General features: G+C 51.5%; 1 protein-coding gene across 1 annotated transcript in view; it reads left to right on the top strand.

Moving 5' to 3' along the window:
* Positions 1-26214, top strand: part of SLIT3 (slit guidance ligand 3) — a 627706-nt gene that overhangs the window by 531918 nt on the left and 69574 nt on the right. Inside the window, exons 15-21 of the mRNA XM_007447825.1 lie at positions 3560-3710; positions 4907-4981; positions 11879-12022; positions 12797-12940; positions 15635-15798; positions 16973-17105; positions 26053-26121. Coding sequence (XP_007447887.1) covers positions 3560-3710; positions 4907-4981; positions 11879-12022; positions 12797-12940; positions 15635-15798; positions 16973-17105; positions 26053-26121 — 880 coding nt within the window. The remainder of the gene's footprint in view (positions 1-3559; positions 3711-4906; positions 4982-11878; positions 12023-12796; positions 12941-15634; positions 15799-16972; positions 17106-26052; positions 26122-26214) is intronic.

The following is a 26214-nucleotide window of genomic DNA, read 5'->3' as shown; positions in this document are numbered from 1 at the left end:
CCCCCCGCACCCAGTTCCTCTTTCTGCTCCTTTCCTCCTTCTTTCATCCCACCCACCTTAGGGGTACTGGAGGTAGAAGAGAACTCTGGACACGTGCGTTGGCAGGTCCTTGGTGACCTGATAACCGTGCATCTGTGACTTCATTAAACAAACTGGTTGCCCAGAGGATGATGCAAAATGCAGACTGCTAGTGACAGCAGCCATCCTGGGCCCAGCACTGGCCTCTGCAGCCAAGTCCATCCAAAGGATGGGAGCTTTGACTCCCCACCTGCCCCAACCCCCTGACCGTCCAAACATTACATACATCCTCTCCTGGGAAGTGGCGGCAGGGCAGGGGTTCATAATAAAACCGCATTGCTGTGGATTTCCACTCCCCTGGTCTATTGAAGTTTCTCTGTGCTCACGTCCCAAGTGTCGTCGTTCTGAGCTGCCCACCAAGGAGGAGGAGGGCTACGGGGGCAGGAGCAGAGGAGATGCCAGGTGACATAGCTCTCCCAAGACCCATTTCAGCCGGCGTCTGGTTTTGTGGCCCTTGTTCAAATCCTCCGAGATCTCTCCTGTCTGAACTCCCCTAGAGAGAAGAAGCAATGGCCTATTTCAGTTTCTTCTCTCCTACTAAGTATTTCTGGCAGTGACAAATATGCATTGAGATTGAAATTGACTTTTAAAGCTCTGGAAAAGTTAAAAATACTTTTGGGTAGTTATGAGCATTAGGCATAACAAATGGCTCCGAGAAACCCTGAGTAGTTTGGGTAATGAAATATGAAGCGATGGAGGTGGCATTTCAGGCTGGCTCCGACTGGGGAACGCACTCTTTCAGTTTTGTACGTACGCCGTTATTAACATTTCTGGCTCCCACTCATATAAAATACCAAACTCCGACCCCCTCGTTATTACAAACCAGGGCAATAACAAAAACGGCAGGGGGGAAAATGTTGGAAAGAACACATTAGTCCATCGAATCTAATTGCAAAATCATTTCATTAAAATGGGTCAGCGGCTCCATTGCACAGGTCGGCCAGTTATAATCTAAGTATACTACAGAGAGCAATTCCTGCTAACTACAGACGCTCTCACCTTGATTGAAACGGAAACGCATTTAATCGGCGGCTGTCCCCAGCCGCAGCCCAGCCGGTGCACATCTTCAGGCTCATCATGTTAGCGAGCATACTGTGCTCCCTCCCGTCTTTCTGGCTTTGATCACTCAGGGTTCCTCCGCTTTGCAAGGATCCCATCCTAGACACCTTCTCAAAGGAAAAATACGTGCATATGTACGAAAAGCCCCTTCACACAGTCACCGTGGGGAACCGCCGTGGGGAATGAGAGAGGGTTGTCATCTAGCAGGGTTTGCGCGATGCAGTTCATCCAGGACTCAGCACGCTGATGCGTCGGTGGGTGGGGGGCCGGAAACAGCCCAGGTCAGAGTTATTCAGTGGGACGGATGCTGACAAGCCAAGGGCAAGAAATTTGCATAATGCACTGGACCAGGGAGCCGCCCAAAAAACCTGGAATACCTGCTTAGATTTTGCTCACACAAGCCTGCGGGTGGAACGTGAGATGAAGGAGGGGAATGGGGAAGGAGCAAAGAGGAAAAGAGACAGGTCCAGGCCTTGACCTTCTGTTTTAGGTGGATGATGTCACTTCAGAATCAGAGACCCACCAAGCCCATCCCCAATCAGGCATTACCACGGGGAGAAAACGTGAGGAGTGAGAAACCAAGAGGGCAGTGGAGACATCTGCTTCCTGTCTCCCTGCAGCCCACTGAGGGAAAATGCCATTCAGCTCACCTCCACCAACTTGACTTTATGATCATTCCTAGGTCTGGGATTAAGGTTTTGTCCAAAAGCACAGCTTCAGTAAAGCAAAGTATTAGTCACATGGGCCCTGGCAGCAGCCTGCCTGGGTTCGTTTCTCTGCCACGTCCTGAGTGACCTGCAGGCCTCAGTTTCCCCATCGATAACATGGAGTCGTAATAGCCTCAGAGTGTTGTGAAGGTTTAATGGGCTCACCCATTTGAAGTTCAAAGAATAGTGTCCTGCTTGTGATCCACGCTCAGTACACATCAGCTATCATCACTCACTATGCCGATGTTTTAACGGCTTCTGACATGCCAAATGTTCCACTAGGTGCTCAAAAAAAATAGAATCACAAACATCTGTACAACTCCTGACCCTTTTCCAGAGGCTCTCCACCACCTTGATCATCCTCAAATCTTCACAGCCCCTGTGAGATAGGGGCAATTTGTGTGATTCCCGTTTTACATGTGGAGAGATTGAGGCTAGTGAGTGGCAACGCCTGGGCAAATCCACGCCTTCTATTGCTAAAACCTCTGTACTGCAGATGCCCCGTTCTGCTCCTAATACACATAAGGTGGCCAAGGTCCACCTCAACTAGCCAGGCAAACAAATGACATTCACGTTCTCTGCAACACTGCAGAAATACGCACGTATGGAACAATTTATGTGCCAAGGACACCCCATTTAGGCACTGGACAGATGTGAGCCGAGCTCTTGTGCCTGGCATTGTGCTGATGAACCGCTGAAGGTGAAAATAAAAGGGACCCGACCCCCATCAACTAGCTCGTGTCTGATAGGAGAACCAGAGCTTCCCTTTTATTTCGGGCAAGATTTGTGGTCTCACAGAGGTTCGCCCAGGTGCCAGGGGATCATTTCTGATCATTAAAGCAGCTCCTCGGGGCATCTCTTAAGACGGCACTTCGTTGGCCCTGTTACCATTACTGTGTATGTAACCTCCAGAAAAATTCAATTTCAAAAATTAATCTTAGCTCCAACTACTTTTAGCTCATTGGAACTGGCTTTTCACTGTAGTTAAACAGAGCTTCCTCTCAAAGGCAGCAGGTACATCTAACCCTCGCAAGAGTTGTACTTGTCTTTACAGTGTTTTACATTTGAATTCATCACCAATATTTTTTTTAAAGAATCATCAGGCAACCCTGAGCCAAAATCCCAAACGTTAAGGCAGTGGGCTTCAATTCCCCAGGACCCCAACTCTCATGACTGCTTCCCAGTAATGAAACCGGGTGTCAAGGGTACTGATTGCCATGTGCTGGGCCCCCTTTATCGTTTCATTACCTGCTTTGTCCCTGAAGACAACTGAGTTTATGACCCTCTTCCCTGACCTCATTCCCACCCCTGGCGTAGCTCCCATCAGAACCCCATCAAAATCTCTTCATCTGGATTCTCATGAATATTTAGAGGGCCCATGGATCATGGGCATCATGGACTAAGTACCCCCCATAAATCGTAGACCAAATTCTGTACAGGGACCTCAAAAAGGTCCATGACCCACAGAAACTTAAGAGCCCACGGAGCTTGTGGCCTTAGATGGAAAGTGATGAATGACAAAGACCGAAGGGAGAGCAAGCAGCCTGGAGGCTGGGGTGCTGGGAAGGCAGAGCAAGGTGGCCAAAAAATGAGGGCAATGCTGCCTCTGTCACTGGGCCATCCCCCCACCCCGTGTCTCCCCATCTCCAGTGCCCACAACCTCGCCCCATGCCGGACCGGCTGCCACTGACGCCTCCTCTTTGGCGCCTCCCCAGGCTCGGAGGATTACCGCAGCAGGTTCAGCAGCGAGTGCTTCATGGACCTCGTGTGCCCGGACAGGTGCCGCTGCGAGGGCACCATCGTGGACTGCTCCAACCAGAAGCTGGCCCGTGTCCCGAGCCACCTCCCCGAATACGTCACCGACCTGTGAGTGCTGCCCAGGCGGGAGCCCCTGCACATCCCCACGCCCAGTCTCCCTGAGCCAGCCAGGGTGGGTGTGGGCTCCTAGAGGTGGCGCCCTCCCGGCTCAGTCACGTGGGTGTTCCTTGGTGTCCCCTGCGTCCTGGGACGAGGGCAGACTCCCCCAAGCATCCGCAGGGGACAGCTTGCTCACAAAGACAGCTCATGCATTCTATTGATACAAAGATTTTCCGAACACCTGCTGCGAGCCAGGCACTGTGCCAGGCCCACCCGTTTCCATGGTGAACAAAGCAGACCACCCCTCCTAGCCCTTAGGAAGCTTACAACAATACCGGAAAGATGGATAGCGCATAAATGACTGTCCTAAAGTGATAAAACAGCTAGAACGATCAGGTGTATCTGAGGCTCTGGTTATCCATGCTAATAAAGAGGCATGTTGGTTTATCCAGAAGTGGCAGAGCTCAAAGTTACAGCGGGAAGGTGGGGGTGTGGGTGACGGATCTGGGCCTGACTCGTGTCGTCTCCAGTTTTCCTGAGGTTGGGCAAGTTGCTTCTCAGATCTGAGCATCCGATTCTGAGCTATAGAATGGAGGTGTTGATACCTACCTCCTACGGGGGTTACAAAGATTAGGTAAGAGGATGCGAGCACAGACTTTATCTTGAATCCTGGCATGGACTAAGCCCTGCGTAAATGATGGTGGTCTTTATTATTATTTATTATTATTATTATTATTATTATTATCTGTGACTTTCTCCTGCTCTCCCTGAGCTTACATGAATGTTGGGCGCGGAGTCCCTGAGCTGCCCTTAGCAGAGGGATGTGGTCAGGAAAGACCTGAGTGGCTTGGAGAGTTGGAAGAACCTGGGGAAACCTCCCTGGGGGTGTAAGTGCTCATTGGTACCCCTACGAAATGGAGGCAGATCATTGGCACTTGACTGTTAAGTGCTGAGCGTTCAAAAAGCTGAATACGCCTTCGGCAGAGGGTCTTCCTCTCCTTTCTGGCCCCTTCTCACCCCCCTCCTCTCGCTGCTGGGGCCCCCATACTGACGGGGTACACGGAGGGTTTCTATGGTGCTATTGACCTGGACCGAGTGAGGTCCAGGTGGCAATTCAGCTGAAGCCACGGGGGGATGGGGGACCGATGGAGGAGGTGTCCCATCCACAGCTCACCCACCGCCTCATCTGCTTGCTTCCCATGTAGCCGACTGAACGACAATGAGATATCTGTTCTAGAGGCCACCGGTATCTTCAAGAAGTTGCCCAACCTGCGGAAAATGTAAGTCAGTCTCAGGAATTTGGCAAACTGGAGCAGAACACCAGGGCACGGGCGGCTCCCTCTCCCTCTGCTGCAGCCCCTCCCAGTCTCCTTCTGACCCTGCTATGGGCACGTCCTGGGAAGCAAGACACTAAGGCAGGGCCATGCAGAGGCAGAGCATGTATTTTGCACCATCCATGACCCTCACCCCATCCTTGCTCACCCCCATCCTCCACCCCACACCCAATGTCTACCCCAGTGGGTGGTCGGAGGGACTCAGGCGAGGACCAGCAACGGGACATGGGGATCTAGGGTGCACATCACTTAGTATTTTTTATGAGGTAACAGTCAGAAGGTCTGTTTTTAGATTGGACCCTAAAGGCCTCCACATGGTTGAGACACACTGGAGTGGAGATGCCACAGCTGCCTCACCTCCTTCATCTGTAAGCACACTGGTGCACAGCTGGCCTTGCTTCCCCCTCCCCTTCCCATCCCAGGTGTGCCAGCAGAGGTACCAGCATGGACAGGGGGCTCTTTGCCATCTAATTCCCTTCTCCTTGACCCTGCTCCCCACTCCCACCCCATCCTCCACATGTCCCGGCCCCAGAGTTTGAGTCTGCCTCTGGAACAAAGGAGAACGGTCAAGCCTCATTATTCATAGACCCTGTATTTGCTGATTCGCTTACTCACTAACATTTATGTGTAATCTCAGAATCAATACGCGCAGTGCTTTCATGGTCATTCATACACATAGACAGGGCAGCAAAAAATTTGAGTCCTCCTACATGCATGTCCCCAGCTGAAATCGAACAAGGCCACGTTCTGATTTCTTTTTTCAGCTCCCAGACTGTAAACAAGTGTCCAATCCACAATATATTTAGTGCCACATTTCTTTTTTTGCATGTTTGTGCTTTTGTGGGTGATTTCACTTTTTAAAATGGCCCCGTAGCGTAGCACTGGAGGGCTGTCTAGTGATCCTAAGCATAGGAAGGCTGCGATGTGCCTTACGGAGAAAATACGTGTTACGTAAGCTTTGTTCAGGCAAGAGTTATAGTGCTGTTGGCTGTGAGTGCAATGTGAATAAATCAACAATATATGTTCAATAAGATGTCTTTAAACAGAAACATGCATCAAACAAGGTTAGGTATTGATCGGTTAATGAAAATGGTGACCAGAGGCTCCCCTAGGAGCAGTGGTTCAGCATTCACTAATTCATCTTGCCCAGTGACTTTGCAGACATTAGCCACGATGAATAATGAGAATTAATTGTAACCCTTATTTTATTTTGCTCTCCACTCTTGCACCCATCAGTCCCTTGCAGGCAAGAAGGAGAGAGACCTTCCCCTGCCCTGGGCAGCATCTGGATCGCATCAGTGCTATTCCCTCCCTGCCCACAGTTGCCACCTTGGCCACGGCCTCAGGGACAACTCCGTAACTGAGAGCAGTGGAGAGCACTGTAACTGAGGGGGCAGCAGAGGGAGGACACACGTGGGTCCTGGTGAGGTTCATGGCTGTCAGAGTGGTCAAGCCCACCTCTAGCTTCAGGAACCCAGCACAGACATCACCCATCACCTGCCAGGAGATGTCCTTTTAAATTCAACCCCCGAAAATGCATACTTTTTTTTAACCTCAAAACAAATTTACATGCACGTGGAGATAAGGCATGTATTAAAACCAGTAAAGCTGGCCAAGTGCATATTTGCACAGTAAACAGGATCATGGAAGTCTTTGCTTCCGTGAGGAAATATGCGCTCTCCCATTTTAGGTGAAACTCAAGCACTCTGAGTCCTTCATCTTCCTAGTTTTGAGAGGGACCTGAGTATGAAGAACTGTTTCTGTACACCAACAAAAACAACAGCACAAATGCAATGATAAGTCACAGCCAACTCCCAGCCTCAGCATCCAAGCCACAAAAGGGAGTGGTGCGGACTGTGGCAAAATGTAGGCAGAGTCCTCACGAAAAGGGGCAGATGTCACTAAGTTCCTCCCAGCATCTGCCATGCTGGAAGGAAGGTCAGAGCTGCCAAATATTCCCTTCACGGGAGCAGCTGGAAATCCAGGTATGGCGGAAGAACAGGCAGGCCGGCATTTGTTCTGAGTTCAGCTCTGCCCCACGCCTGCTGTGTGACCCTAGGAATGCCCTTAGCCTTTCTGGGCCTTTCATAATAGAAACAAGTCCACCTTCCTTGTAAGGTGTGATGAGGACCAGAAGTAAGTATAAGAGATAAGGGGAAAGACATGGCCTCTGTCCATGGGACTGCAGTGCGAAGGTGCTGGATTGGAAGACGGAAAGAGGACATCTGGGTCAAGTGACCCAGAGCAGATGGCTATACATATAAAACAGGAGTTACAAACTCAAATGCTTTCAGGACCCCCTGTGGAAAGGGAATGGGTGCAAGGCAGCAATAATGATAATGGCGACAAACAGTTACTAAACACTTTACGCTGTGTGCCAGACTCTGCTGATACTCAAGCAATTACCCCTCACCAAGAAAAACAAAACAGCTTTGAGATTGCTTCATTTTACAAATGAGGAAGCTGAAACACAGGAAGTAACCTGTCCAAGTTTAAAAATCAAGCCAGGAGTGGTGACAGTGCAGAGTAGCTGGGGAACGCACGCACTACCTGAGGGCAGTACACACGTGCACACGTGTGTGTGCACGCGTGTGTGCCTAAATCCAGGTACATATAGTGCCAGCCAACCAAGCACATGTCCCAATAGGGCAGATCTGGTCCCAAAGACCACCAGCTGCAACCACTTATTTAAAATAACTTGACGGTGACTCTTTTTAAGTAAACAGTCCTTATTTGCTAGGACCCGTCACCACCCCTACACTCCCGTGAGGTGATGGGTCAGCTGGAATTCTGCCCATCAGGGTGGTTAAAGCCAGCAGTGCCTGTGACCGAGGCTGCTCAGCTTCCTCAGGGACTGTGGAGCCAGGGCCCTAAGGTTACAGTCTGGACGGCAGCACCCCGACAGGGCACGGAGGCAGAGGGGAGTGGACACACGGCCAGGAGTTTGGACTCTGCGGTGCCTTTCCAGACTGTTCTGAACCTCTGTGCCCCTTCCTGTCATGTGGGAATAATGAGATTCCATAAGTAGGGATGCAAAAAGAGGTGTGAGCTGTTCCCCACAAAGGTTATTAGGACTGTGGTAACTCAAGGTAGCTTTTCAAGTGACCTCCCATTCAGAGTGGGGTCACGGCCTCTCTCGGGCCAACTTTCCGGTCACTTCTTACACTGAAGGAGCATCTCAAGCAGAAGCTGAAACCTAGCACCCCTCTAGCCAAAATCAAATCCCAAGGGTGGATTTGGTGGTCGTGGTTGTGGGGTTTTGGGGGTTTGTTTTTTTTTTTTACCATCTTTATTGGAGTATAATTGCTTTACAATGGTGTGTTAGTTTCTGCTGTATAACAAAGTGAATCAGCTATACGTATACATATATCCTCATATCCCCTCCCTCTTGCGTCTCTCTCCCTCCCACCCTCCCTATCCCACCCCTCTAGGTGGTCACAAAGCACCGAGCTGATCTCCCTGTGCTGTGCGGCTGCTTCCCACTAGCCATCTATTTTACATTTGGTAGTGTATATATGTCGATGCTACTCTCACTTCGTCCCAGCTTACCCTTCCCCCTCCCCGTGTCCTCAAGTCCATTCTCTACGTCTGCATCTTTATTCCTGTCCTGCCCCTAGGTTCTTCAGAAACATTTTTTTTTTTTTTTTTTAGATTCCGTATATATGTGTTAGCAGACCGTATTTGTTTTTCTCTTTCTGACTTACTTCACTCTGTATGAAAGATTCTAGGTCCATGATGGTTGTGTTTTTAATAAGTAGTTGCCCTCTTTTAAAAATCAGGAGCTTCCACAGAAAAATAAATGTGGATTTCTAGCACCTTTGGGAAAATCAGAGGATCTGGCAAAACTGAGCCCATGTTTCCAAACGGCTCCAGTCGAGTTGAGCTGAGGAACGGCTGCCCCCTAGCTGGGCCACGTGCTTTCCTGATCACTGCCGTCCCCACTGGGCTTGCTTCCAATTTTAGGTCACCTGCGTGGACCCTGTGGACGTTTGAGCTTGTAACCCCAGCTCGAAGTAGAATTTCCACCTCAGGGGGCCGGAGAGGTCCATAAGGGAGGTACACAGGACCTCCCCGACCTGACAGGGTGCCAGTGTGCTGCTCCATCATGACCCGGTATCCTCGGCTTCCAGAAAACTCCGCTTAGCTCTCTCCCAACTGTATTTGCATTGAGGACTGGACTTTTAAACAGGATTACAGATGCTTCTCTGTCGCCAGAGTTCATGTATGGGCTGTCCTACAAACCTGAAGAGACAGAGACCTAGAAGAGGTCCAGGCTCGTGTCTTCAGGCTCAGGCTTTCCAGGGATGAATCCCCCAGCCTCCAGGGGCCTTGGTGTTTCTTGGGAAGAATGAGAACAGGTTCTGAAAGGTACACCCAGCAGTTTGCCGAGGCAGCGTGGCCGAGCACTGGGTTTGTCCTGCCGTGGACCACTCTGAGCCAGCCCTGGCCTGGGGTGGGCGTTTCTGAGGCTGGGTCCTTTCAGATGTGAGATTCCCATCCTCACGGGAGTCAAAGCCATGATGAAGCAGCAATCCTTCAGGTGGGTCTGCAGAGACAAAAATGGAGAGAGGCTCAGTGCCCTTAGTTTTGCGTTTGGAGGTTTCCTGGGATCTGGGGCATCTTCAGGAAGATACGGCTCCGAGAATAAGGTGGAGCTCTTACAAAACCCTGAGGCACTGGGTTTGTGTCTGGAGCGCTTGCCCCAAACTGCTGTCTCTCTGTCCTCCGGCCCAAGCTGCCTGCAGTTTTGTGTGGTGCTTTGATGGATGGAGAGAGATCAGCAGCCTGGTCTTCTGGAAAATTCTACCCCCTTTCTTCACTCTCCTTACGTTTTCCATTCTCCCAGCCCGAGGAAATCCAGTTCACAAACCTTACAGTAATGTGATGTTAATTCTGCTCGTTTAAAGAGAAAGATGGCAGGAAATGGGAACCTCCCACTTTCTAGCTGCCGTGACTCATCTTCACGTACTATAGTCCCCCAAGAAGCCTAACTCTCTCGAGCTGGAGGAGAAAGCCCGGCATTTGGATGCGTTGTACCTGCTGGGAAAGGCTTTCTCTCTCCTCCCATGTCGAACTTGGGGGTAATTTGCAGTCTCCCCTGTGTATGGCCTTCATTTCCGAGTTATCGTGGACCAGGGCTAGCAGGATTTATAAGAAGACCGGCTGAGCTGCAAGAGAGTCAGGCAGGGAGCAGAAATCCGGTTTGAGAATCTCCCAGCTCTGTCAGATCTCAGGGGAGGGATTCTGAGGGGTATTTGCACCTGTTTTCTCAGCAGGATGGAGGAGCGAGGCCAGGAAGGCCGTGACCAGGAGCACAGAGGGAGCAGACAATGCGAGGCTGGGAACTGTTTCCGCCACACCTGCCCACGGGTGTGGGCACTGCCACCCCCGCACACCCAGTCCCTATTTGGGAAGAGGGCAGGCAGGCAACCTGTATCGAGCCCTTGGGTGCCCAGTTGAGCTTTACTTGCTCTGTACCATCCCTGTAGGAGGCTCTACCCCCAGGGGTGCGTGAGTCGGGCCAGAGCTGCACAAGGAGGGCACCTGAGAGAAGCGGTAGTACCAGGGACTCATGGAGCGCTATGTCCCTTTCAGTGCTCTGTGACCAGGAGCAGTGGCCTCCCCTCCCTGGGCCTCAGTATGTCCAGCAGTACAATGGGCCAGCTGGTCCATCTCTCCTGAGCCCTCAGTTCCAACAAGCTCAGGGTGCTCAGCCAGTTAGCAGCTGTGTCTCCACCTACGGGTCTCCTGTTCACAGAACAAGGCCCCCCCAGGATGTTTGCTGGGGAAGCTGGATTCTTCCCTCAGCTTTTGTAACTCCATCACTTTCTGCTCCAGCCAGCCAGCTGGGGCTACCTTTCAGGCCTGAACATTTGGGTGGTCTGTGGAGACCCCCTGCCGCTCACAGTACCTATAGTTCTGCAGCTGCTCAGTTATCCCATGCAGCCTGCCGCGTGGTGGCTGGGCGTCGGAGGGAAGAGCCCGCTCTCAGAGCTCGAGGGCAGTATTGGAAATGGCAGCACCGAGACTTGAAAGGACAGAGCCCACCTAGGAAAACACAGCGTCCCAAATCCTGAATTCTGCAGAGCAGCAATAGAAGGGATGGGCATCCACATCGTCAAACGAACATTCACTTGGGAAAAGTGGTTCACTGGAGGCTTTTCTATGTGCCCGAAAGCATGGTCTCCGATCCCAGTGCTATCAGCTGTGTGACTGTGGGTAAGTTATTGAGTCTCTCTGAACCTCAGTCACCTCATCCATAAAACAGGACAATGATAAAAATAATGCCCATCTGATGGGCATTGTTTTGAGGATTTGATGTGATTCTGTTGGTCAAACCCCTCACATGGTGCCTAGTACCTAGTAAGTGTACAAACTGTAGTAACTAGAAAGGGTCCACTTATATCAGGGCTCTCAGATGGTGAAAGAGCCGAAGGTTCTACAAATGCCTCACCCCGTAGGGAGCAGGCATGTTTTATATTTTCCTCCTGTGCTCCTCTTGAGAATCACTACTTAGTGAGAGTATCCGTGGAAGAGAGAAAATAAGTTTGAGAACCATTAGAAATCTGCCAGTCCCCAGGGCATTGAAAAGACAATTGTACTGAAAGACTTCAAATGCTACACAGTCTGTTTCACACAGGTAGTCCACCTATCCACACCCCATGGGGGTGCTGGGCTCCCTGCTTCCTGAGGCATAGGTGCTGAAGACCAAACATCGGGAAGCCCAAGGTGGAGCCTCCACCAGCCAGTCCTAGGGCCAGGGGGCACTTTAGAGCCCCCAGCTGGCTGCAGGGCCAGCCATTCCCTCCCTGCGTCCTGACCTGTTCTGTCCCCTCCTTCCAGAAACTTGAGTAACAATAGGATCAAGGAGGTGAGAGAGGGTGCCTTTGATGGAGCGGCCAGCCTGCAGGAGCTGATGCTGACAGGGAACCAGCTGGAAACAGTGCATGGGCGCGTGTTCCGTGGCCTCAGCGGCCTCAAGACCTTGTGAGTTCCCAGGGCCTGGGCCAAGGCCAGAGGGAGGGGGTTGGGAGAACAGGGGCATCACAGGGGCTGTGAGGGCTGGTGGGCAGCGGACTAGGCCCGGGCGCTGTCCTGGCCTGCTGAATCCTGGAGCGGGAGAGACATTAGACATTTCCAAGCCCTGGATGGGAAAGAACTTAGCATGCTAAGCACCCCCCAACACACACACACACACACACACACACACACACTAAAAGACACTAGCCCTAGTGTATACACAGGTATAGATTCATACCAGAAACAGGCACACACTCACACATGTACACAAACATAGGCATTACACATGTACATGAAAATGGCATATAGACACACATGCAACATGTGGACAAACAAGCATGTGCATATAAGCACACACACATACACACAAGCTGATGTCCACAGCCACACCTTGACTCTTCCCTCTCCTCCCCAAAATCTACGTACATACACTAACCACCATACAATATACACATGTACACGTACACATGCATGACACCCGCTTCTACTGTAAATACAGCATCTGCAGCCAAGAATGTGCATACACATTTACAGGTAGCCCCAGTGGGGACCCGGGCCCAGCCATCACAGGACAAACCTCAGCAATGTGAGTGGTCTGAGCTTGGATTTGGCAAAAGCATCCCAACACACACACACACACACACACACACACACACACACGCACACGCACACGCACAGGCACAGTCATAGGAGGGAAAGGATGACACCTGTGTTTACTCACCCCACCCCCTCTCCCTGCAGGATGCTGAGGAGTAACCTAATCAGCTGTGTGAGCAATGACACCTTTGCTGGCCTGAGTTCAGTGAGGCTGCTTTCCCTCTACGACAATCGGATCACCACCATCACCCCCGGAGCCTTCACCACGCTTGTCTCCCTGTCCACCATGTAAGTCCCCCTGGACCAATGGCGCACTCATTCAGGGCTCCTCTCCTGCAGACCTCTCCTCTCACAACGCCCTACTATATTTGGCCCAAGGTCATCTATCCATCTGTCAACTTAAACACTTGGCAGCCTCCCTCCATGTGCCAGGCACCATTTGCTACTGAGGATTCACAGACGTGGACCCTCCTTCCTGGAGCTCACAGCATAGAGAGTTGCCACAGAAGGGAGGTCCACAGTGATATGAGAGCCTAACATAGGCTTTGTCGAGGAACACTGGAGCTATGCCCTGGAAGGTGAGTGGGAGTTGGCTTGTTTGCGAAAGCAGGAAGTGTATTTCTTTCAGCGGGAAGAGCATGTGCAAAGGCCCTGTGCTAGGTTGAAGCAGAGCAGATATGCAGGACTGAGCAAAGTCCAATGTGGTCATAGTACAGAGTGGGCAAGGCTGGAGTGGAGACCAGGGCCAGGCTGCAGGACTGCCGTGGGCCATTTTGGTCTTTATCCAAAACACATCAGGAAACCACAGACGGTTTTAAGCAGGCCAGTGACATGACGTGACAGGGGGTTTTAAAATGATGTCACTGACTGCTTAAACGTGTATCAGAACCAGTTAGAATCTAGCTTTCTGGACGAATATTTCTGCCCACAATATTCACTGTATTGGTAAGGGTGGCTGTTTAGAATAATGGTGAAAGCTTTGGGCTCTACAGCCAAATTTTCTGGGTCCATATCCTCGCTTTACCTCTTGTTAGCTGTGTGCCTTGGAAGAGTTACTTCATCTCTCTGTGCTTTAATTGTCCCTTCTCATAATCCACCTCACAGGATTGTTATGAGGACTGTATTTGTTAATATTGGTAAAATGCACAGCAGGGGCCTGAGATATAAAAAGTACTCAGCACATGTTAGCTTTTATGGTTTCTCATAGTATTTCTATGTGGCTCTCTTACCCTTAGTTGGCGGTTCATTTTTCCTTCCCTTCCCTTCTCCAAAGACCCTCTGGAAGACAGAAGAAAAAGGCTATTGCTGCATCTCCTGTTACTGCCCGTGGTCATGCTCCCATACAGCCACCCCACTGGCGATAAAAGCCAAAGTTACAGAACGTCCTAAAGGCCCCATGCCGTCTAGCCCCTCAGAACCTCCTTGCATTCCAGCCCCACTGGCCTCACTGTTCTGCGCACGCCCCAGGCCCACTTCCACCTTAGAACTTTGCACTGGCTGTTCCCACTACCTGGAAAGCCCTCCCCCTGGCTCCGTCCCCTCCTATTATTTGCTCAAATGTCAGTTGCCTCAGCCCCATTCCACCCCTCTGCTATCACCCCCAGTCCTTCCAGCCTTGCTCTTCTCATTTTTTTCCATAGCACTGACCATTTCCTAACATACTATACTTTTTTGTTGTTAATGACATATTGTCTGCCTCCCATCGGCTGGAGCGTACGTTCCAGAAGGATGAAGCAGGGGGATATATGACTGTTTTGTTCACGCCTCTCTCCTCAGTGCCTACGCCTGAGCCTGGCACTAAGCCCATGTTACATGATGGTTGAATAAGCGGATGAGTTGAATGAATGAGTGACATGAAGGTAGAGGACAGTGGCTTAGAACTAGCATGGCTGGGTTGGTTGATCTCAGCCCACTTCTCACCCCTCCTGGATGCCTCTGCACTGGGAATCCAAAGGCACGAAAGATGCCAAGAGGGCGAGAGCCACAAAGCATGAAGGGAACCAGCTCCGACAGGGGAAGGAACTTGCCCACCTTCTCACAGCTACTGAGTGTCAGAGCCAGAATCAACCCCGGGAAGGACTGACTCCCGAGCCCTTAATTGCCATGTCAAACCGCAGCCCCTCAAGGGCTCTCCAGCTCTCTTCTCTAACCTGCCTAAGTTTTACATTCCTCATTTGTGAGATGAGAATACTGTCCCCTCCTTCCTAGGGTTGCTGTGACAAGTCTGAATGAGAAAATGGATTCATAAAGCACTCAGCCCGGTTCCTGTCCTCTAGAAAACCCTCAGAAAGTGATAGCTGCCCTCATCCCTCCATCTGTCCCATCACTGCATCTGACAGATTCGTATAAAGTGCCTAGGCCGATGTCCTGCTAGTTCCTGGAGACACAGAGCAGGACAGACAGACCTGGTCCCTCCCCTCCGGGAACTGAGAGTCCAAGGAGGAAGGCGTTCCCAGCTCGGATGGATACTGTGGAGGAAATGAAGGGGAATGAGGCGGGAGAACGGGACAGGGCAGAAGTTTTCATTTCCCTTGAGATGAGGGGCTTCTTTGAGGAGGGGTCATTTAAGCTGAGGGCTGAAGGAAGAGGAGGGGCCAGCCAGGCACACCGTAGAAAAATTCATCCCCCGCCGGAGGAGCAGCACACGTGAAGGCTCTAAGCGTAAGAAAATCTCTGCGGAGGAATTGAGGCAGTTCACACAGCTGGAGCTCATCAAACAAAGGAGGGCATGGTGGCGACTGTATCCATCCGCGGAGGTCTGGAATGAGACCCTTGCAAAGACTGCCTCCGGGTTTTAGAAGAGAGTCTGCCTTCCTTTTCCCAGACCTTCTACCTCCTTCGTCCTTTCTCCTTCCCCTGAACCGGAAGCAGACCTGCCTGGAGAGCCAGGCCCTAGGCTTGCAGACCTGGATCCCAGGACCAGCTCCCACGGGATAAGGGTAGAGGCTAACCATTCAGAGAGGGCCCTTCTCTTCCTCCCAGAAACCTCCTGTCCAACCCCTTCAACTGCAACTGCCACCTGGCCTGGCTCGGCAAGTGGTTGAGGAAGAGGCGAATCGTAAGTGGGAACCCCCGGTGCCAGAAGCCCTTTTTCCTCAAGGAGATTCCCATCCAGGACGTGGCCATCCAGGACTTCACCTGTGAAGGTAAGAAGGCTGGGGGCGGGGCAGGGGAGCAACACCTGGGAAGACAAGGACGCTCCAAGAGAAAAGAGGTGCAGGCAGGCGGTAACTGCAGGTCAGGACCCCCCCCCCCCCCCCCCCCCCCAGCCAGTGATATGAAACGAGCTTTGGGATCCCTGGGCCCTGTAGTCAGACCAGAAATGAACCGACCGGGTCGACCCCCCCCCCCCCCCCCCCGCCCCGAGATCTGATTCTCCTCTGCCCTCAGCATGCAGCCCGAGCTCTGGAGGGCTCTGCAGGCCTGCTTCTAGCTCACATGGCTCTGTCATGCAAATTAAGAACAGGTGCCTCTTTCTAAAGACATATGACCTCCATCAGTCAGAAATCTGTCATAATATACTGCTTTTGTTAAAACGAGATGCTTTACAGCCGTCTGTGAAGACACTGTTGTGCCAAATATCTTAATCTGCCGTATCCACAGTGAGGTTGGCACCCATTAGATGGTGGGGCACCCTTGTGCCGTACGCTACGGACACAACTGTACGTGGGAGCTCTGCATCATCATGAGGCTGAGAGTATGTGCTCGTGAGAAACAGACTTCAAGATGAGCTTCTGGGAAATTCCTGTCACTGGCTAGGCAGTACGAATACCTGAAGATTCAAGGCTTTGAGTGTCAGGATTCCAGAGGGCATATTTGTTCGCATAAATTCAAGCCAGCACAATTTTTACTTGGTCAACTTTAGGTTATCTAGAGACGGATGAACTGGTTTGTAGATGAACTGAGGTTAAGGTATAATGGGGGCTGGGGACACGTTGACCACGCCAGAGGGATTGTATAGTGGAAGGAGTGGAGAGAGGGAAGAGAAGGAAGGGAGTAGATAGGGCCCTGCCCCTACCCTGACCACTCCTTCTGTCAATTTGGCTTATCCAGCTCTGGTTAACAGTAACCTCTTCCATTTCTAACACCTGGTTAATCAAGTTTTTAGCGTCTTTGTTTTATGTTAAATGTGGTCGAAGATGGGCGGCCCTATTCCCCAACCCAGGTGCATCTTCTTTCCCTTCCAACCACGGGTAAGACCAGCAAGCTCCTCATTCCCAGTTCCGGCTCGAAGCGGAGGGCTTCCCTTTCCTGCAGGCAGCTGGGTCGGGGAATGGGCCTCGCAGCCCTGCGCCATGCTCACTCCCCGGCTTTCCACAGGCAATGATGAGAGCAGCTGCCAGCTGGGGCCGCGCTGCCCCGAGCAGTGCACCTGCATGGAGACGGTGGTGCGATGCAGCAACAAGGGGCTCCGCACCCTCCCCAAAGGCATCCCCAAGGACGTGACGGAGCTGTAAGTACCCCACCACCACCACCGACACCCCGTAATCCCGCCACTGCGGGCATCCGTCACACTTCACCCCTGCAAGCAAGACAGCCTGGGGTTGCCCTACCTGAATGGGTCCCAGCAAGGTGGTGTCAGAGCCTCAGCAGGGGGCAGGCAGCAGCTTGCACACGGGGACCGGAAGCTCCCCTCCCCAAGCCTCTGCCTGGCAGGTGACGAGTGTCCAGAATGCAAGTGGCAGGGCTGTTGTCTCGTTTTCTCTATCACCCCCAGTCCCCTGCTCTGCACCCTGCCTTCTAGATTCCCCCACAGTCCCTCAGTCTGACACCAGAAACAGCACAGGATAATCGTCAAAACATGGGCCCACAGGCACTACGGCTTACCAAGCACTTCTACAAACATGATCCTGCTCCACCTTAAAAACACCCATTTTACAGATGAGATCTTAGCTCTGGGTTCTGCTCACTCTTCACCCAGGAGCCTTCCTACTCCATAGCCCAAGCTCCTGACACTAACTCCTCAGGGGTTCCTCCTGCCCCAGAAGCCCCCAGTTAAATGAAAGAGAGGCCCTTCTCTTCCTGAAGGGCTCTTACTATTGTGGATAAAACGTTATTTCTGCCCCTGGGGAAGCTCAAAGAGTCCCACAGGCAGGGAGGCCTCTCGAGAATGTCCCAGGAGCTGCGCAGCTGCGGCCGGGTAAGCAACACACACGGGCACAGGCATGCAAGCCACGTTCAGTCTCCCATTCATTCACTCAACACATATTTGTTGGGTGCCACTTGCGTCAGGCACTCTGCTAACACTGGAGAGACAGTGGTACACAAAACAGGCATGACCCCTCCACGCGTGGGCTCACGGTTTAGTGGGGGAGGTTGACATTCACTCGATCATCTCAGAGGCGCATGTGACATGACAGCCGTGAAAAGCGCTACAAAGAAGAGGAATCAAGGTTGCTATGACATCCGGAAGTAGGGAGATTTGACTTCCATGTGAAGATTGGAGAAAGCTGCTCTGGGGAGGGCGGCGGGGGTGGAGCTGGAATCTAAAGGGCAAGGAGCGGATGGCGGGAAGGGAGGGAGGCTGCCCGAGCTGAGGCCCTGTGCTGGGAGGGGGCAGAGCCAGGAGAGGGGCTGGCGGAAACCCAGAGGGCCCGGCCGGGGCACGCCACCGCCCACCTCTCACTCTGGCCCTCTCTGCCCGGACCCCAGGCACACCCCCTCCTCTGGGCCAGCTTAGCAGACGCCCTCTGGCTCTGCCAGTGCCTCATGGGGTGGAAGCTGACCACGCTCTGGTCTAGAATGGCTGAGAGGTTCCTGGGTGTGTGTTACAGCTCCCGGTGTCTCCTGACACTCAGCGAGGCTGTAACGAGGGCTGCCAGCCCAAGGGAAAGGAGGAAAAGTCGGGATAGTCACTAAAATGTCTGTCAGCCCTGGGTTTGGGCTGGGGCCGTGCCCTCAGAGATGTGCACGAGCAGCAGTGTGGTGAGCTCCACGCCCTTTCCCGGCTGGGCTGGGCTTGGGGTGGGGACTGCAGGAAATGACCCAGGTACATGCCTCCTTCCCGGGCTAATTGAGTGCCAAGTGTCACGTGTCAAAGAGAAGAAAATGCCGTGAAAAGAGGCCCTCGGACGCTTTTCCCCAAAGCTCACGAAACACAGATTGAAAGGACAAAGATAATTGGCCGTAATTATAAGGTAAACTTCAGGGCTTTGGGAGGAGACCTGATTTCCTGCTTTGGAAATGATGGTGCTTCCCTGCGCCTGACGTGGGTTCCAGAGCTCGCCAAGGAGGGCAGCCCTCACCCCTGTTCCCAAACCATCTCCTGGAGGGGAGAGGGAGTATCTGGGGAGGGCAGAGGGAGGCAAGAAAAGAGACGCCAGAGAAAGTGAAAGCTGGCAGGCCCAGAAAACTGGGGCTTGGAGGTCGCTCGTTCAGGGACACCGGCTGAGTCCAGATTCCGCGTTTCCAACACTGGCTTTCCAGCTCCCTTGGCTTCATTAGTTATCTCGGGCAGAGCTGCCAACTTACAAACCAAAATTAAGTTTAATTCACTGAGGAGGGGTGGGGAGATGTATGTGTGCATGTGTGTGTATGTATATGTATGAATGTATCTGTGCATGTAAACAGATGAAATGCAAGCTCAGAGAGGTTAAGTGTATACATATGTATATATCTATTCAAACTGTATTGAATAATTCAGAGGTATTAGAGCCAGGCACTGCTCCAAGGCTTTCCACAGAAAGTCCCATCTAATCTTCATAATCACTTCAACGTGGTGATTATTATCAACCTTATTTTACAGATGAGGAAACAGAAGCTCAGAGAGGGTAATTAATTTGCCCAAGGTCACACAGCTATTAGCTAGTGGAGCCTGAATATGAGGCTCAGCTGCCTGACTCCAGAGTTGCCCGTGCATCACCCCAGGCCCCCAGTCGGACTCCTGGCTTGGAGTTGGGGCTCCTGGAAGGTGGCTGCCCTCCTCCTCCTTCACCATTCGGTAGGTCGAAGAATTCTTTGTGCGGCCCTCGTCAGCACCACAAAGCTCGAAACAGAAATGGGGAACAATCCATTCAACGCCCCGTGTGGATTTTCATGCGAGGCAGCCGTGTCCTCATGCGCTGGGGCTGAAACAGAGCATTTAAAAGCAGATCGACGCAAAGGTTGACCTGCTGGAAATGCTCTAGTAGTTCTAAGGCTGGCAGGGCAAGAGTGCAGTCTTCTGAAAGGGTCCCTCCGGGGCCTGGGCTGCAGGCTAGAGGCAACGTTGGAGTTCAGAGTGTTCGTGAAGGGCTTCCTACAAAGAGCGCTTTCCCACACAACCGCGTCTGCATTTCTGAAAGTGAAACCTTTTGATTCCGCGTCTTCTGAGCCTCGATGCCAGGTCGCCAGGGACATTCTGCCCTTCAAACAGCTCCCTCGCAGCTCCCACTTGGCTCCGCAGTGCCAAATGCAACAGCACCTGGGGAGTTCTGGGGTCTTCGTCACACAGGCGATGTTTCCTGAGCATCTACTGTTGCCCGCTAGTGTACAGGGATGCTCTAGTGAGCAAAACAGATATGGTTCTGCCCCATCATCACAAATTCATGTAAAGGATGTCCCCAGGGGGTGCAGGGGGTGGTATCAGGGAAGCGATGCTCAAGCAGAGGCCTGAGCATCTATGTGAGGTAACTAGACAGAGAGAGAAAAGAGGAACCAGCGGGTGCAAAGACCTGCCTCCGCACCAAGCGGAACGTGGGGCGTTCGAGGAGGGGTAAGGTCAGTGGAGGTGGAACCAGAGGTCAGGGCAGAGAGGCAGGCAGGGACTGCAAGGGTTAATTTCGTGTGTCAACTCAGCCACGCTGTGGTGCCCAGTTGTTTGGGCAAACGTGAGCTAGATGTTGCCGTGAAGGTACTTTGTAGACGCGTCAGCATCTGCAGTCAGTTGGCTTTGAAGTAAAGGAGATCACCCTTTCTAATGTGGAGGTGGGCCTCATAAAATCCGTTGAAGACCTTAAGAACAAAAAACTGAGGTTTCCTGGAAAACAGGGAATTCTGCCTCCTGACTGTAACATAAAAGTCCTGCTTGAATTTCAAGTCTGCCTGCCTGGCCTTCCTCAGAATAAATTCTCTCTTCATATCTCTCTCTCTCTCTCTCTCTCTCTCTCTCTCTCTCTCTCTCTCTCTCTCTCTCTCTCTCTCTCTCTCTCTCTCTCTCCATATGTGTGTGTATTAATATATGTGTATATGTAATATATTCGTATTTCCTGTCGGTCTGTTTCTCTGGAGAATCCTGACTGGTACAGGACAGACCACAGAAGGCTTTGCAGGATTTGAGCATGAGTTGGGTGGCCCTTCTCCAACAAGCAGTGGAAGACAGGGAAGGATTTTAAGCAGGGAGAGAGGCTGATATAATCAGCATAGTCCTAACCAGAGCCAGGCTAGAGCCCAGGGCGACTGGCATGGTAGGCTCCAGAGGCTCCAGAATCATCTGTGTCATGTTGCCCATCCTCCAGGGTCCTGAACCTCCCTGTGTCAGATGAGGATGCTGTCAGCGTCCCTGAATCCCAGTGGTCATTTGTGCATTTATTCAACTGTTTAGCAAGTGCATGCATTTGTGGAGCACGGCCTGCCCTGCAGATGGAACTAGGCCAGGCCAAGGGCACTCCTTGACACCACTGTAGGTTTTTGTCTTTTTAATCCAAGGTCCTGTGAACAGCCTTTCACCACATTCATTCATTCATTCAACAAATATTTGAGGCCCTACCATGAGCTGAGCTGAGCATACTATGCTCTGGGATACAGCAGGAAACAAAACTGGCAAAACACCGAGCTTCGTGCAGCTTACATTCTAGTGAGCGTTAGCAAATCAGTTACAGAGTCGAGCATATCCTCTTGGGCTGAGACGGCCGAAAGCGAAAAGAAGAGACACAAGGTGGCGAGGTGAAGCAGCATAGGGCTGACTTCTCGGGCTCAGGAGTCCAACAGGTCTGCGTTTAGATCCCAGCTCCGGAGCTCACTGTTTATACCTCTCTGCGCCTCGGTGTTCTTGCCAACAAAATGGGCAAATATACCCAGCGAAATACATCCCCCAACGCCAGAGGATTAAAGGAGATCACAGACCAGAATCTTTCTCCCAAAGCACTGGCATGTACACCTCAGCTAATGCCGGTGAATTTTGTCTTGGTTTTGTTATTGTCCTTGTCATTGTGCTGTCTGTGAGGTTGAGTAACGTACCTCAAGCCACACAGCAAGCCCAAGCCATAGGCCCACCCTCCGATGTACTTGTCTTCTAAAGAGACCCCAGCAAGGAGACTTGGGGTTTCGGTGTTTTGTTCTGCGTTTCAGCTTAGATGCCTCAAGTTTGCTAAGTAATTGTAGCAAACAAACGAGAGAGAATCAGAGAATGAGAAGCGGAAGAGGGTGAGAGAGTGCTGCCAGGCTGAGGCCAGATTCCTTCAGGCTGCTCCCTCCCCTGGGGTTAACTAGTCTCCCTCTAGCAGAGATGCTCTCTGGACCAGCGGCTCCCCAGCAGCCCTGCTCATTCATCCAGCTTCTGCCTCCCAGCTTCCCTCCATGCCACTCATCCACAAAGCACTTCCTGCAGGTGACCAGGTGGCGGCCCAGCACGGCTTGTCTCCCCTCCTTCAGCCTGCATAGACCTCGGAATCCCACCATGCCTGCAGCCTCCCTGCCCAGCAGAGAGAGCTGGAAGCCTCCCCTCAGATGCCTGCCCCTCCACCCGCCATCACCTGATGAGGGGCAGGGCCAGTGTCCACACAAAATGTAAATGTCCTGCAGGTTATGCTGGGCAAGAGGCATTCAGGAAGCTCTCCAAAATGCCGGCCCCTGCACCTGTCTGCAGTCATGGCCTCTCCTTGCCCTTTGGTTTTTAGGGAGTCTGAGGGGTTTTAAAATTGAATTATAATTAAGATATAATATTGTATTTGTTTCAGGTACATAGTGATTGAATGTTTTTATACATTATGAAATGATCACTGCAGTAAGACCAGTTACCATCCATCATCATATATAGTGCTGTTGACTATATTCCTTATGCTGTACACTTCCTCCCCGTGACTTATTTATTTTATAGCTGGAAATGGGTATCTCCTAATCCCCTTCACCTATTTCATCTGTCCCCTGGCCCCCTCCTCTCTGGCAACCACCAGTTCTCTGTATCTGGGAGTTTGTTTCTGCTTTATTTGGGGTTTTTTTTTTTTTTTTTTTTTTTTGCGGTCCGCGGGCCTCTCACTGCTGTGGCCTCTCCCGCTGCGGAGCACAGGCTCCGGACACGCAGGCTCAGTGGCCATGGCTCACGGGCCCAGCCGCTCCGCAGCATGTGGGATCTTCCCGGACTGGGGCACGAACCCGTGTCCCCTGCATCGGCAGGCGGACTCCCAACCACTGCGCCACCAGGGAAGCCCCTTTATTTTGGTTTTTTAGTTTCCACATTTAAGTGAAATCATACAGTATTTGGCTTTCTCTGTCTGACTTATTTTACTTACATAATACCTTCTAGGTCCATCCATGTTGCTGCAAATGGCAGAATTTCATTCTTTTCATGGTTGAGTAGTATTCCATTGTATATATACCACGTCTTCCTTATCCATTCATCTACTGATGGACACTTAGTTTGCTCCTGTGGCTTGGCTGTTGTAAAGAAGACTTCTATGAACATTGGGGTACATGTATCTTTTTTATATAAATTTATGTATTTTATTTATTTTTGGCTGTGTTGGGTCTTCGTTGGGGCCCATGGGCTTTCTCTAGATGAGGTGAGCGGGGGCTACTCATCGTGTGGTGCGTGGGCTTCTCATTGCGGTGGCTCCTCTTGTTGCGGAGCACGGGCTCTAGGCGCGTGGGCTTCAGTAGTTGTGGCACGTGGGCTCTGTAGCTGTGGCTCACAGGCTCTAGAGTGCAGGCTCAGTAGTCGTGGCGCACGGGCTTAGTTGCTCCGCGGCACGTGGGATCTTCCTGGACCAGGGCTCCAACCTGTGTCCCCTGCATTAGCAGGCGGATTCTTAACCACTGCGCTACCAGGGAAGCCCGGGGTGTACATGTATCTTTTCAAATTAGTGTGTTCGTTTTCTTTAGCTAAATTCCCAGAAGTGGAATTACTGGATGTATGGTAGTTCAATTTCTCGTTTTTTGAGGAAACTTCATACTGTTTTCCATAGTGACTGCACCATTTTACATTCCAGCAGTGCACGAGGGCTACCTTTTCTCCACATCCTTGCTGACACTTGTTGTTTCTTGCCTTTCTGACAATAGCCATTCTGACAGGTGAATGAACTGACCACAGTGTGATCTGCCCCACCTCCCGCTGTCCTCCCTTCACCCACCAGACTTTGGCCTCCCCAGCCTTTCCTTCAAGTTCAGGGCCCTCCCCAGGCTGCAGTCTCCTATGCTGCATCTCCTCCTTGGCTGCATCTTTCTGCAGGAAGCTTTGGGCATTGTCTTATCACTACACCTTGTTCCTTTCCTTCAAAGCACACATTGCAATTTGTAATTTATATTACTTTATGTGTGTGTCCCTTCTCTCTCCCTCCCTCCCTCTCCCTCTCTCACTCTCACTCTCTCCTTCCCTTCTCCCTCCTTCCTTCCCACACACACATTAGATTTTTAAATGCCAGAAAGTAGGCACCACCCCTAACTTATTCACCAGTACATACGGTACCTGGCACATTGCCGTTGCCCCATAAATATTTCTGCCTGAATAAATGACTACATCAGTGAATACATTTCTCTTAGCTCCTCTGCCTGAGGGCATAATCTAAACGCGTGTGCGCGGCTGAATTTTAAGTCAGATGATCAAGCTCCCTGAAGGCAGAAATGGGGTCTGGTTCATCTTTGTGTCTCCCCCAGCATCTAGCATAGTTCTTAGAGCAATAGATGTACAACAAAGATTGAGGACCAAAGGGACATTAATCCAACATGCCATGGCAACCAGAGGCCGTGTGGGGTCCTGCCCAATGTTCTGTGCCACGAGGATCCCTCAGGGCCAGCCAAGGGAATAAAGTCACTTGGTCTTAATTTAAGGTAATGCCCAGTGCCTTACCTTTAAGGTAAGGTAAGGACAAGTTGTCCCTAAAGCTAAGCCCGGTTTGGTCATTGTGACACACTTACCCATATCATATTTTAACCCATTTCACCCCATTCAGTCATTTTGTGCTGGGTCTGCTGGATGCCAGGCAGTGTGCTAGCACGTCATTACTCAAAATGTGGCCTGTAGACCATGAATGAGCTCCACCATCTCCCAAGAGCCTATCAAGAATGCAGACTCTCCAACCTGATGGCAGACCTACTGGATCAGAATCTGCTTTTTAGCAAGATCCCAGGTGATTCATATGTACATTACAGTTTAAGAAGCCCTGAGCTAGAATAAGGTAGACCTAAGGTCTGCCTTCGTGGAGCCTGAGGCAGGCACGGCACCAACGAACAGCAGCAGCTGGATGTTGACTGTTATGGGAGAGGAAGCTATGAGAGCTTTATATCAAGGGAGACTCACCCAGGAGACGAGAGCAGACCTTATAAGCCATCTGAAAGATGTTGCTATTTTGTCCTTAGAGCAACAGGAAGCCCAGGGAAAGGGGTCTACAGCAAGGGTGGGGATAAATGAATCAGCCCATGTTCCCCCTTTAGGGTAGTCATAACCTTTGTAATTCATCACCAAAACACGACTTCCTTCTCTATCTTCAGCCACGCTCGGGTGTCTGATGAGCAGGTTGGCACAGAAGCCCGCAGTCCAGGCAGGTCTAGGCTCAGCCTTTGCCCATTCAGGAGGGGTCTCCTTCTGTTGGTGCGGCCTCATTCTGAGCCCCGTCCCGTTCTGCACGTGGTCCTCCTGCTGGGGACTATAGCACAGGGCTCCAGGAACATGCCCTGTCTCCTCAGTTTCCAGATGCATATCAGAGATACTCAACACGGAATTAGGGTTCTTAATGGCTCAGCTCTCCACACACTGCGGTAGCTAAATAGAGGCCATTTGGAACTGTGATAAAACTGCAGTCAGAGAGACCTGGGTTCAAGTCCTAACTCAACCACTCGCTGTGTGACCTTGGGCAAGCGTTTTAACATCTCTGAACTTCTGTTTTCTCAACTGTGAATCCCTGCCATGTAAGGGTATTGTGCAGGCCAGGTACAGAGTAGGTGCTTTATTCAACAAATAATTTATTGAACACCTACTGTGTGCCACTCTGTACAGTCTTAGGGGGTTCCAACCCTGGGCAGTTTTAAGCAAGAGCCCTGCCATCATGGAGCTTAGCAGCCCAGTGGGGAAAAGTGTCATTAGTTGAGCAATCACACAAATAAATATTAGATGACAAATGTAGTATATGCTTTGAAGTGGGGGGGGAAAGAGCCATGAGAGAGCAAAACAGGGACCCAGTCCAGCCTGGGAAGTCGGGAGAGGCATCTTGAGATAACGGCAGTGTGCGCAGTATCTCTTTGCCCAACGTGACTCTGCACCTCTCTTTCAGGTACCTGGAAGGAAACCACTTAACAGCCGTGCCCAAGGAGCTGCCCACCCTCCGACACCTGACACTCATGTAAGGAGCCCAGCGTTGGTGGGATATTTCATTTTCTGTCCTTAGGGAGCGCAGGAAACTGATGCAGAGGGTGGGTAGGGTGGCTGCGAGCTT

The sequence above is a fragment of the Lipotes vexillifer genome, unplaced genomic scaffold (genome assembly GCF_000442215.2).
Source record: "Lipotes vexillifer unplaced genomic scaffold, Lipotes_vexillifer_v1.1 scaffold370, whole genome shotgun sequence".
Lineage (NCBI taxonomy): Eukaryota > Metazoa > Chordata > Mammalia > Artiodactyla > Lipotidae > Lipotes > Lipotes vexillifer.
This window is presented reverse-complemented; position numbering and strand designations above follow the sequence as displayed.